Below are 14,260 nucleotides of genomic sequence, written 5' to 3' on the forward strand. Positions count from 1 at the left end.
TGTTTCAACCGATCTGTCTCAGTTACCCAATTGAACCAATTATTGGGTTAATTAGTCCAGATTAACATGTGTTCTGGATCTTTAGCCATTGATGGTGTAAAGGCACCTAAAAAAAACCCTGCATGATCTGGGCTCTCCAGGACCAGGTGGCTCATTTATCAACAGATCTGTGCGCAAACTGTGTGATTTATCAAATTTCAATTTGACGTGGAAAAGAGCGTACCTCTACGCAAATTTCTGACCACCCTTACGCTACTTAAAGTGGCTGAAATGTGATATTGCCTGCTTGAAACATCTTTTGTTAATTAAAATAAAATATTGGGCGTTTGTACAATAGTTATTCAAGGGCTATTGTTTTATTGCTCTTAATGTCAGAATAAACATATTAACATATACCTGCATCAGCACAAGTGGATAACCAGACTGTAATAAACAGCATACGGTTAATATAATTACGACGATGCACATCCAAACAATAACATGATGAACACATTTAATGTTTTGACTCCTGTAGTTCGCATACTAGTTTTTGTAGCTACAATGTGCCTTTTACCCACAACCTTCATGTTGGACAATTTCTTTTTTATTTCGGTCAGAGTCCGGCTCTCAGAACTCACTGAGTTTACAGCAGCGGTGACCTCCTGCCAAGCAACATATTTGTGTTTGTTTGACAGGCCACAACTTAAGCTGACGAAAGAGAGGACTTTTGAGCCTCTACCTCGCTTAACATAACCCCAGTCTCACTCTGTAAAATTGCATTTCTTGGTTTTCCTTAGCTGTGCACCTGCCATTGCTGATTTAGAACATTTTCTTCTTTCTTTATTAGGATGTTCATTGTCACTTCGAAATATACCACTATTTATGCACCATGTAAGGCTAATTGAGGGCGGGGAATTGAAGCGCCCATGTGTGCACATTTATAGGATGAGTGATTTATCAATTTAATCGTGCGTAGGTGTGGCGTACGCCAATTTGATAAATCCCATTTTTGTCTTGCGTACTGAGATTTATGGGTTTGATCGTACGCTCAAAATTAGAATCAAATTTACGCCAAGTTTGATAAATCAGGCCCCAGAGCTGTAGACCTCTGCTCTATTCTAGTGTCTAAATTGCAAATTACCGTCCTTCAGATGAGACGTAAAACCGAGGTCCTATTCTAAGTGACTCGGCATATAATGCACTGTTCACAGCCTACCTCTGTAAAACGCTTTGTGATGGTGGTCCACTATGAAAGTAGTCTATTTTGTTTTAAATGTCAGCTTTTTCTGATGTGTGTGTGTGTCTACACATATATATAGACACACACACACACACATATATATATATATATATATATATATATATATATATATATATATATATATATATATATATACACACATACACACACACACACACACACACACACACACACATACACACAACACAGTGAACTTAAAGTAGTCATGTACAATCTGTCATTAATTATAAATGGGACTGCCTGTACGGACATCAAAAGTAGTGGTCGTTTAAATATACTCAGTTCATATTGTTAACTGAACACCCTAATATATATATATATATATATATATATATATATATATATATATATATATATATATATATATATAGACACACACATCAGAAAAGCAGACATTTAAAACATAACAGACTCCTTCCCCTTCCTATTAAAATGGCTTGAACACGCTTAGAAGGTTCAGACACACCTAGAGATGTCTGGAGGAATTTAAAACTCGCGATATCTATTAAACGGCTGGAACACGCTTAGAAGGTTCAGAAACATCTAGAGACGTCTGGAAGAATTTAAAACTCGCGATATCAAGACACCCCTGGTGAGATTTCGTTGTGTGAGAGAGACACACTACATTCACCAGCCGGCTTTCAATGCGAGAAGGTGCCGTTAATTTACTGGTAGAGGGAATAAATCAACTTTTGTTCTTTTGTTAATTCTGGTTTAAACCGTGCTTAATTTTTATACTCACCAATTTATTATAAACACCAAGAAACGTTTTGGTGTTTTAAGATAGTTATTTTTTGTCGATTCTTAAAAGATGTCAGTGGTGGGGATTGATGTCGGCTACCAGAGCTGCTGTGTTGCGGTAGCCAGGGCCGGAGGGATTGAGACCGTAGCGAACGAGTACAGCGATCGTAGCACACCGTGAGTATATCCACAAAACACAGTTACTGTTGTACAATAAATCTAGGTTTTCAAACGGGACTCCGAATGGTTATGTATTACAGTCAATGTATGACATCTATGAGGCCTGTGTCGGAGATAAGGAAGGGAAGAAAGAACGAAGAATACACACGTGAATGCAGCGTTTTCTGTGTGCATAATGCCAGCCTGTCCTGTCACGCCGCTGCAGATACTTAGTATAACATTATAAAGGGTACAAGTAACAGTCTATTAAACTAACAGTCTATTTTTAAAAAAAGATAACTGTAAACCAAAAATACACCGTTTTCTTTGCTTAATTATAACAACCGGTCGATTTAGTAAAAAACAAACTACATCCAGGGGCCTTCTGCACCTTGGATAATATAATTTAACGACTTGCGTGTTTTTAATGTCCAGTCGGTAGCCTATTCACCTGAGTGGTTGGTGGATCGGTGTGGAAAGACAGGTCAGCTGAGGGAATTGGAATTCTGGTCTTACCCAATGGAAAGAATGTACTAGTACCGTTTTACGTTGGTCCGTCTTTCTACACTTATGCCCTCTTTGGTTTCATTCTGCACTCTTTGACTGAAGTGAGAGAAATTCAGAAGAAAAAGTGTTGGTACTGGAACATTTAGTACTGTGCTTCTAGATTGTATTTTCTTTAGATAGAATTAGGTTATGCATTATCGTATTGGAATTTCTAGCACCTTGTAGACAATACTAGCATAGCATCAAAGGGTATGAATGCTTTTGAAAACATTTTTTGAGTTTTTGCAAAAATATTGCTGAGAATTGTAGACATCTAGTTTCTTGTAACTTTTTTTTTCTTCATCCACAAAGGGGTATGTAAACTTTCTGACTACAACTCTGTCTTGGTCTTTATTTTTACATTCATGTGTGCCTGTTACTAACAAACTTGTTTTGGCTGACGTGTTCCTTTTTTTTTTTCTTTGTTTTGATATATTTTGATGGTTGTATTCAAACACACAAATAAGTAATGATCAGTGGCATAATATGGAGAAATTATTTTGGTCCCCTGGTCACGATTTAGTTTATTTTGCTGTAATCTCTAACTACATTAATAGCCACAACAGGGCATAAATAACTAACTACTATATAGGTTCACCTCTGGAAGACATAAAAAGATAACTACATTCAAATAGGTTTTTTTAATTTTATTTTATAGCTCTTTTGTGTCATTTGGACCACGGAATCGTTCGTTTGGAGCAGCTGCTAAAAGTCAGGTATGTCTTCATTGAATGAACCTTTAAATGATTTAAATGTTACTGCTGATATTTCACCAAGTATGTTTTGCTGGCAGAGCACAAACCTGATGCCTGATTTATTTCATATTAAAACTAATTGCTCTTGTGGCAGAACTTTTGTTTTAGTTGTAATTGTTATCAGTGGGTGATTTGTTAGGTTTTGTGTTTGTGCGTCATGGATTGATTTAGCAACTCAGTCAAATTTTAAGCTAGTCTAATTTTAAAATATAGAAAAACATCTGATTCCCTTAAATGGAGCAGAACATCTCTGTGGACTGGGGTACACTGATGGTACTGTGTGTACTTCTGTAGCTATATAGACATACAAACAGTAAAACATTGAAGTCTCAAGTGGTTAATTGTTCAGTCACCGAGATGGATATTTTATTACTACTTTGCATTAAAGTAGTTTATAGACTAGATTAGATTTTTGCTGATTGTTTGTTTTCTTCCAGGTGGTCTCAAATTCTAAAAACACAGTACATGGATTTAAACGGTTCCTTGGCCGGGCATATTCTGACCCTTTTATTCAGTCAGAAAAAGCCAAACTTCCATATGAACTTGCCCAAATGCCAACAGGCACAACTGGCATCAAGGTAAAGAAATAGTGGGGAAGATATCTTTTTGGGGATAGGGAGAAAGGTGGAGGAATTATTTTGTAAAATGTAATTAATAATAAACAGCTGAGCTGCCACAGTGTTTTTTACACACGTGACCTGGTGGATCAGGTGGAATGCTTGAATCTTGTCTATTACAATGTAACTGTATATCACTGTTTGTATATGAGATGGTGGTTTTGGTCATTCCTTTGAATAGTTATTTTCAGGCCATGGGACTTACTGTCTTTGTTTTTGTGCATAAAGCTGATGTATATGGAGGAGGAGAAAGTCTTTAGTGCTGAGCAAGTGGTGGGAATGCTAATGACCAAACTAAAGGAGACGGCAGAAAATGCAATGAAAAAACCTGTGGCAGATTGCGTCATATCAGTAAGTTGAACATTTTCACCAGCTGATTTAAAATGTAGGCCCCTCCCATATGGATGTGTATTGAAATGTAGTCTGTTAACAGTACTTTTATGTTGTGAACACCATACTATCAAAACTTTTTTTTCATGCAGTTTCAGAGGTGTGCTTTACATAAGAGCATTAGCAATCTTCATTTTCAGATTATCTCATCCAATTTCAATGATAAAGTAGTTTGTCTAGTCCACACTTCTTCGCAGTGCTTAACAAACATCAATTAGCTTTCTTTTTTAAATGTAACTTTTTATTTCACAGGTTCCCTGTTTCTACACAGATGCCGAGAGGAGGTCGATGATAGATGCTGCTCAGATTGCAGGGTTTAATTGTCTGAGGCTCATGAATGAAACCACAGCAGGTAACCTGAAAGCTGAAAAAAGATGTGTGCATGCTGAGCTTTGTGACTGGCTTTCTTAATAAATTCATACACTATTGAATATATTAAATAGAAAGCTGTTTTAGTGTGTGTATAATATATATATTGCACACCAAGTTTCCTCCTCCGGTGTTTAAATTGTAGTGATTCACATGATTTCAGGATAAATTCAGCAGTTCCTGTAGGGTCCCTCTTCTGGGTAGTGCCTTTCAAAGCAAAGACTCAACCATGAGCACCAAGGAGCTTTCAAAAGAACTCCAAGACAAAGTTGTTGAAAGGCACAGATCGGGATGGGTACAAAAAAAATATCAAAGGCCTTGAATATCCCTTGGAACACAGTCAAGACGATTATTAAGAAGTGGAAGGTGTATGGCACCACCAAGACCCTGCCTAGATCAGGCCGTCCCTCCAAACTGGTTGACCGAGCAAGAAGGAGATTTATCAGAGAGGCTACCAAGAGGCCAATGGCAACTTTGTAAGAGTTACAGACTTTTATGACCGAGACTGGTCAAAGTGTGGATGTGACAACAGTATCCCAAGCACTCCACAAATCTGCCCTGTACTTTATGCAAGAAAGCCCACCATGAATCCCATTTGAAGAACTCGCAGGAGATTCTGTAGCCATGTGGCAGTAAGTTTTGTGGTCTGACGAAACTAAAATGGAACTTTTTTTGGCCTAAATGCAAAGCGTTATGTTTGGCGCAGACCCAACACAGCGCACCACCCAAAGAATACCATCCCTACTGTGAAGCATGGTGGTGGCAGCATCACATTATGGAGACGTTTCTCATCAGCAGGGACTGGGGCACTTGTCAGGATAGAAGGTAAAATGAATGGAGCAAAGTACAGAAAAGTCCTTGAGGAAAACCTGCTGCCCTCTGCAAGAAAGCTGAAACTGGGATGGAAGTTCACCTTTCAGCATGACAACGACCCAAAGCACACAGCCAAATTTTCAATGGAGTGGCTAAGGAACAAAAAGGTAAATGTCCTTGAGTGGCCCAGTCAAAGCCGACCAATCAAATTCATGGCATTCCTTGAAGATTGCTGTCCATCAACGCTCCCCAAGGAACTTGACAGGGCTTGAACAGTTTTGTGAAGAAGAATCGTCAAATATTGCCAAATCTAGGTGTGCAAAGTTGGTGGAGACCTATCCCAACAGACTCTCAGCTGTAATTGCTGCCAAGGCTGCTTCCAAAAACTATTAACTCACGGGGCTAGAGACTTCTCCAATTATGATCTTTCAGTTTTGTATTTAATATATAATCTTTTTCTCAATAAAAACTTTTTTCCCCCTTAACAGTGTAGAGTATGGTGTGTAGATAAGTTGAAAAAAATCCTTATTTAAATACATGAAACTGAGGCACTGACACAACAAAATGTGAAAAAAGTTCAAGGGGGTGTAGACTTTCTGTATGCACTGGAGATAGATGTAATACAGGTTGTTTGAATAACTCATTGTTTACATCTGTTTTAAATTGTAGTTTTACCCAGTTCTTGATTTGTATTCATTGCAGTTGCACTGGCGTATGGAATTTATAAACAAGATCTTCCTGTCCCTGAGGAAAAGCCAAGAAATGTTGTGTTTGTTGATTTGGGACATTCGGCATATCAAGTTTCAGTCTGTGCCTTCAACAAAGGAAAACTGAAGGTATATATTTTAATGCTATATGGCAAACAGTTTGGTGCATGATTGATATTTTGTTGTAGAGCACTTAGACTGGTTGCCATTTCATGTAAAAACAGTTTATTGTAACCTTAATGCATGATTCCTGTAAATCTTATTTTTTTTTTAGGTTCTTGCTACGGCTTTTGATCCACATTTGGGAGGAAAAGATTTTGATGACGTTTTAGTCGATCACTTCTGTGTAGAATTCAGTAAAAAATACAAACTGGATGTTAAGTCAAAGATCAAAGCACTTCTGCGGCTTTATCAGGAGTGTGAGAAACTGAAGAAGCTGATGAGCGCCAATTCTTCAGATCTACCCTTGAATATTGAATGTTTCATGAATGACATTGATGTTTCTGGAAAACTGAATAGGTACAGTTATTAGGATATCCAAGACTACTCCCCTTGAAGTATTATTTAGTTAATGTTAATCAAGTCTACAAACACATTGACAAGAGGCTATGGTGTCTATTCAGAACAAACAACAACTGTAGTGGGTTTGTGTTAAAATAATCTACAGTTCCTTTATTTATTTTTAGAGTGCAGTTTGAGGAGATGTGCGCAGGACTCTTTGCTAAAGTAGAAGCTCCACTCCGCAGCATTTTGGAACAAACAAGTAAGTTAATCTTTTAAAAGAGTATTAAAGCAATTAATAAACGTGTCAATGGAAGTATAAAAGTCAAGCAGGTCATGGAAGCAATATTAAGTCATGTATTGTTTGTCCCTCCCAAATGTAAAGGGCTAAAGAAAGAAGATATTTATGCTGTTGAAATTGTGGGCGGGGCTACAAGAATCCCAGCTGTGAAAGAAAGAATTGGCAAATTCTTTGGTAAAGAAATCTGTACAACCTTAAACGCGGATGAGGCTGTTGCTCGAGGCTGTGCCCTTCAGGTAGGCTGTATTATGTATCAGTTAATAGTTTGGTGGTCCTGTCCTTGTTACTTGGGAGACCATTTACAGTTTTGAGCTAAGTGGGCTTCACATCATTTAACAGAATTGGTATATCCAAATCCCAAGTCAATTATGTAGTTTCACAAAGTTTAGATTAATTTTGTTTGTATGTCGTATGGTAATGTTTGTATATTATTTTTTCATTCAGTGTGCAATTCTGTCCCCTGCTTTCAAAGTGAGAGAGTTTTCCATTACGGATCTGGTTCCTTATCCAATCTCCCTGAAATGGAATTCTGCATCAGAAGAAGGACTAAGGTGGGACCTCGCTCATCGTTGACCAAGTCTTGCAATGTTGTTTTCTTGTGAAAGTGTTGTCGGTTTGGCAGATTTTGATACTGTCTATTTTTTAGTGACTGTGAAGTATTCCAGAAGAATCATGCAGCACCATTCTCCAAAGTTCTAACTTTCTACAGAAAGGAAGCTTTTTCTTTGGAAGCGTATTACAACTGTCCTAAAGATCTGCCTTATCCAGATCCCTCTATAGGTGAGGTTTGAACCTTTTGAAGAGGATTCTATTTCCATCCTCCAATCTATATCATTTTCAGCCACTAAGAATTATCATATCTGTTTTATTGCCATACCCAGGATAAGGGAAGAAAAGGTGTTGGGGTGACATGAAATATAAAGTAATGAACATGCCCCTTGGGCATTATGTAAATGCATTTGAAATATGTATTAGAAATGATAGCTCTAACTATTGGTATCTAATGGCGTTAATGGATGCATCTCAGTATGTAAGTAAAAAATGTATTGTGGTAATTAACATTTCTATTTAATCATGTATTTTCTGTGTAGGTCAGTTTGTGATTCAGAAGGTGGTTCCTCAGGCTAACGGGGAGAGCTCCAAAATTAAAGTTAAAGTCCGAGTGAACATACACGGCGTGTTTAGTGTGTCAACTGCCTCTCTTGTGGAGGTACAAAAATTAGAGGAAGGTGAAGAGCCAATGGAAACTGAGCAAGAAACAAAGGAGGAGGAGGTAATTGATATTGCTGGCAACAGGCACTGTCTTAACTGTTAAACAGTACTTCTGTGGGCTGTGATATACTAACTATAGTACTGTCATATCCAATTTAATTGGTTCCAGGGGTCCATCGGATATGAAAAAAGATACTCTCAGAGGGAGTAGTTTTACTACAGTAGCTGCTTTATTAGTCTGGGCATTATAAATCAACAATGGCAGGTACATCAATGTGTCTAAAACACCAAAGTATGGTACTGTATACTATGCAAAGAAAATCTGAATTGTGAAAGAAAGCGCTAATACAGTATTTGACAGTTTTACTAAATTAGCATTCCAAAAACAGTTCTTACCTTGCTCTGTCTATTCTAAAGTAATCGCACATTTTATTTATTTTTTTTCTGTACCATGTGTGTTAACCTGAAACAAACAACAAGAAAGCGCGCACGCAAACATAAACTGGATTCGGAGGCTGGCGAAAGTTGTTTTCAGCTTTTTAATGGTCCCTTGATTTTCTTTTACTTGACAAGGTTAAACTGGGTAGTTATATGAAGTGACAGCATGTAAAAAGTGAAACTGAATTCCCAAAAGCTAAAGAGCTGAATTTAATGTTTTACACTGTCACAAAGACGGCCGGAGTGGGTGACGTCAGACCAGAAACAGGAAATAAACAACAAGAGAGGTGGAGTTTGTTGGAGCTGAGCAAATGGTCTCGCTCAGCATTTAATGAATGAACAGACAGAAAATAAACGGTTGTAACAAACAAAAACAGTACACGGCACATTCGCCAAAATAAACAGACAAACAAAACAGACCAAACAAAACACGGTGAGCAGATATTTTACTACGACTACTATTCGTATTACTTCCGTCTCCAATCCCGTTCTCCACTCACCGAACACACAACCCCGAGTGTGTGAAAACATGCTGCTTTTATGCAGCTGTACCGAGACTCGACTGCTAATCAATCATTCACTTGGAGTCGCAGTACAACTGCACGTGAATTAATAAAGTGCAATTCCCCGTGCTTGCATATTATGACTTTTTACTTGCATGTGAAGTGCTGTGCAATCCTCGTGCCTAAATACAAATGTACATTTTAAACACTTGTTACACAGACCCATTTATATCCCGTGTACCAATGACTGTACACCAACATTAACACACAACATGTAATACACACAGGGGCGGGCACATTGCCACATACACCCGTAATAAAATGTGTATTGATCATTTTATATTGGTACCTTTCAGTTGGTAGCATCATGTGCAAATGACACATGCCAGAGGTACATTGGTTAGTAGAGGGTATCATATTTTACAGGACTGGATATAAGTTTATTTTATAAAACTAAAGGTTAAAGATAATCCTATAATCTAGGCTGAAGGTAAGAAATAGTAGGTGCTACAAACAAGGTCTGAGTTTACTAAAATTACATCCAGTATTACACTGCAGGTTTGATTTTGAAGTCCTGTCAGATTTTGCAGCAATCTAGAAGAAAGACTTATGTAGTGCTCTTATGGATTCCCATAATATTGGATTGCTGTTGCCTGTTACAGAATAAAATGCATGTAGATCAAGAGGATCAAAAATCTCAAGGTGATGCAAGCCCGCAAAAAGAAACTGAAAAAAAGAACGAGCCCGACGAAATGGAGGTAACTATGAAAAACAATGCATTGTTAGTCCTCTCTGCGTGTGTTTCTGAACTGTTTAGTTCATACCAAGATTATATTATATTAAGTTAATTACGAGTTTGTAGGTTCAGGTGGTGTTTTGTATTTGTTCAACATTTAGTCATTGAACTGAAGAATAAATACTAAGTGTTTTATTTTTGTGTTCAGACTTCTGCAGAAGAGGCAAAACAGGAAAAGAAAAATGATCAGCCCCCACAAGCGAAGAAACCGAAAGTAAAAACAAAGACTGTGGATCTTCCCATTGAACACAGTTTACAGTGGCAACTAAGCAACGATACGCTGAACTTGTTTGTTGAAAACGAGGTAATTTCTTCACAGTCCATACTTGTATATGAATTATTCAGTTTGAGCCTACCTGGAGGGGTAACCAGCTTTTAAACAACCAAGATTAAAGGGCAGTTGTTCAACTATTTAAAGTGTAATTGACAAGTCTCTGATACTCAGTACTGCAGGAGCTTCTTTTAACCATCAGTATTTCTCTGCTACATACTCAATCAGTTTTTATCAATTACATGACTTGAAATTCTGGCTGCTAATGTGGTTAGACACGATGGCTCAATTTTATGTAACGGTTCATATAATTGTCTGCGGTTTGTTTACCCCAGGGTAAGATGATAATGCAAGATAAACTTGAAAAGGAACGAAATGATGCAAAGAATAATGTAGAGGAGTATGTCTATGAAATGAGAGACAAGCTGAGTGGTCTTCTGGAGAAGTTTGTTAGTGATGATGTAAGTACTGTATTTTCTTTTGTTTCTTCCACAAACTCCCATAGTTCATTCTTTTGCTACTACCGTGCTGTACTATCCCAAAAGGAGTAGTTTAACTAAATGCAATGGGATTCAATTCTTATGTTCTTATGTATTGTTTTTGAAAGAACTAAAAATTGTTTCTGTAAATTCAGGATAGGGACTTGCTGTCTTTGAAGCTGGAAGACACAGAAAATTGGCTGTATGAAGATGGGGAAGACCAGTCGAAGCAAGTTTACATTGACAAACTAGCTGAACTGAAGGTAATATTGGTTCTGTCCAGAAGATAGGTTGTGTGTCTTGGGAATGCAAACTTTTTACTATTTCATTTTACTCTCTTATAAAAAGCTAAAGAATAATTAATTTACATTGTTTTTCTTTCTTTATTCCCCCTCCCCCCAGAAACTAGGCCAGCCAATTCAGGAGAGATGTCAAGAGGCTGAAGAGAGACCAAAGGCTTTTGATGATCTTGGAAATAGAGTCCAACATTATTTGAAAGTAGTTGGTGCCTACAAAAACCAGGTATGGTATAGTTGCTGCATAGAACAGACTAATGACAAGTATGAGACAACAGGTTGAACACTTGCTAAATGTATGTTTTTGTAGCATGTGTAATAGGCTTCTCTTTCAAATGAAGCTTAAACAGTAGTGCTCATAAGTTGAAATAGATTGATCAGATCTGTTTGGTTTATTAAACTATTATATGTACTTCTGAATTTTAGGATGAGCAATATGAACACTTGGATGCAGTTGATATGGAGAAAGTGGAAAAGTTGGTAAATGAGGCTATGGCTTGGATGAACAATAAAATGAACCAGCAAAGCAAGCAGAGTCTTACTCAGGATCCTGTCATCAAAGTGAAAGAAATTCAAGGAAAAACAAAGGTAAAAACTGAAGATCTTCCAGAATCTGTACATGTGTACCATATTGAAAATGTAGCAGGAGGGAGTAGATGTATGTGTATATTGGCAATGGAGTCCAGTGCTCAAAAATAATAGCTGTATTAAGGAACATATATTGCATTTCGATTACATGTATTTTTTTCTCTGCAATGTCAGAAGAATTTTATTGTATGGAAAGTATCTTGTTAAACTACTGTTTCTTTCCTTACCAAATGTTTGATTTTCATCATAAATAACTTGAGGAAATTAACTTGGATATTGTAGGATTAATTCTGTCAACTGCAGTCTGTTAATATTAGGTGTAATCCCAAATCCCTATGCCAACGCTGCATTTTATTTTTATTTTTTCTTACTTGCAGGAACTGGTTTCTGCCTGCAACCCAATAGTCTCGAAGCCCAAACCAAAGGTAGAGGCCCCAAAGGAGGAGCAGAAGGAAGCTGAACAGAATGGCCCAGTTAATGGACAGGAAAACACAGAGACTCCGCCAGCTTCCAATGAGAAAGCACCAGAGAGCAAAGGCCAGCCTGCTGCCCCCGAAACTACAGACAACAAGCTGCCCGAGATGGACATTGACTAACTACTGCAACCATCCAAATTGTACAAGCATCAGAAATAGCCTTTTGACCATCATTTGACATAACTTGGGCAGTTGATTTTTATAATAAATACTGTCATCTGCCATCATGGCATGATTTATTTATTAAATACATATATACATACAAACAGTATATCACCTCATTGACTTGTTACGAGTTTGATTTGAGGTTGTCCATCTAATTGCCTAAAAATTAAGGGTTGATTTTTTTCAAATATGCAAAAGTAATCTTCAGTATTTGTGCTTTTAATTGTAGTTGAACAGGTGTGAGCAGGGCTTGGGCAAGCAGACGTTAAATTCATAAAACAAATGTAAACTCTCTGTTTTATCCTTTTAAAACTGGAACAGTTTAAAAGTATTTTGAAATCCAATTGTTAATGATTGTCAAACCACTAATATTTTACAGATCTATAAAACCATAACCACTGTGGGCTATACAGAAATGACCCCTAAATACAGGGGATTGTTATTTGTAACAATATTTAAAATAAGGAATACTAGTTAAAACAAGACTGCTTAGAGTACTGACTGTTCTACTAAAAATATTGAACCAGTTACTTTTGCAATTTTAAAGGTTACATAATTTGAATGCTGTATTCCTGTTGTGGTTCATACATTTTAGACATGTTTTGCAGATACAATTTTCTGAACACAGTGCAGCAGTAGAAAAATGTAAGACCCCAAAAACTGCATTTTAAGAATAAAAACAAGTTATTTTGGACACACACAGACACAATGTTGAGCTCAGAAATGGAAGTATTGTTACTGTCCAAAAATTGAGTGCCTGATTTGTCCCTTCCAGATAGATTTTGTTCAATCAATACGTTATAAAACAATGAGTTACTGTAAAACAGTATTTACTAAGTAAAGGCTATACTTCTTTGTGGCAAGCATATAGATTAACTGATGTTGTTAAACCTAAATGTTTAAAATATGAAACCTTAATTTTCTGACGATTACTTCTTGATGGGTGATCCAGGGGTTGTAGGGTTATTTTCTGCAGAATTGAATGCTGTTTCATCTTGATTGCAGAGGAACACATTGGATTGATGGCAGCTGTGGAAGTGTTTCTTGATATTTCACTGAGGCTTCTGGTTTGCTATTGTCAGTGTATTTATGCTTTTGTATTTCACAAATGTGAAGTATAATAAAAACAAATCCTTCTAGAAATTGAAGTTAAAATCTTTCATTAAATCTACTGCCCCCTCATCATTTGAAGTGTGAACCAGCATAGAGGTGCTATTGTTTATATTGTACCACTGATCATTCCCTTCAAATAAAAGTGCATCATTACAACAATTCAGAATGGACACATTACCTGATTAATGCTGTATTATGCTGAGCTGCTTTTCCACAGAAAGGAGAATCGCTTGAGCTAAAATGTGTTGTTTTGGGGCTATTGATTGTTTTTTTCTCATTGGATCAACAGAGTTTAAAATTCACAATATTAAAAAATAAATAAATAAAATACACAGACCTACAACACTGAACAAACAATGAAAATGTAGTAAAAATAAAACGTTTAAACTGCATTTGTTCAGTGCCTCAGGAAGAATGGCATATTGAATTGTGTGTTATAATGTAAGAAGAGATTGGGCAAGAAGCAATTCGATTGACAGTGGTACATGGCGGTTTGTATGTGTAGTTTAATGTAATCATTTAACATGTTTTATTTCATTAGGGGCATTTGAGCACTTGGCTCTGAGACTTTATGCATAGGTAGTTTCTAGGAAACGTGTCGTCTCCACCACCGGATTTACAGAAGTTCGACAAACAGTAGTATGTTGCTTGTAGAATTACATACTTTCCTTCTGTAAAAAAATAAATAAATAAAAATAAAAAATCGTGCTCAGCACCGTGTGTTGCTTTAAAAAAAAAAAAAAACTTAATAGCAACGAGGGTTGATTTATATTTGTCCCAAATT

General features: G+C 36.9%; 1 protein-coding gene across 1 annotated transcript; it reads left to right on the forward strand.

Moving 5' to 3' along the window:
- The first annotated feature begins 1,857 nt into the window (after positions 1-1,857).
- Positions 1,858-13,635, forward strand: LOC121324400 (heat shock 70 kDa protein 4-like). Its single transcript, XM_041266230.1, has 19 exons — positions 1,858-2,158; positions 3,345-3,402; positions 3,879-4,019; positions 4,287-4,409; positions 4,701-4,800; positions 6,333-6,466; positions 6,612-6,856; positions 7,024-7,100; positions 7,224-7,375; positions 7,584-7,690; positions 7,786-7,919; positions 8,231-8,412; positions 9,955-10,050; positions 10,237-10,392; positions 10,695-10,820; positions 10,994-11,101; positions 11,241-11,360; positions 11,561-11,722; positions 12,100-13,635. Exons 1-19 carry the CDS (start codon positions 2,052-2,054, stop codon positions 12,316-12,318), a joined length of 2,547 nt encoding a protein of 848 aa, XP_041122164.1. The 5' UTR covers positions 1,858-2,051; the 3' UTR covers positions 12,319-13,635.
- The last annotated feature ends 625 nt before the right edge of the window (positions 13,636-14,260 follow it).

Source organism: Polyodon spathula, chromosome 12 (assembly GCF_017654505.1).
Source record: "Polyodon spathula isolate WHYD16114869_AA chromosome 12, ASM1765450v1, whole genome shotgun sequence".
In the NCBI taxonomy this organism is placed as follows: Eukaryota; Metazoa; Chordata; class Actinopteri; order Acipenseriformes; family Polyodontidae; genus Polyodon; species Polyodon spathula.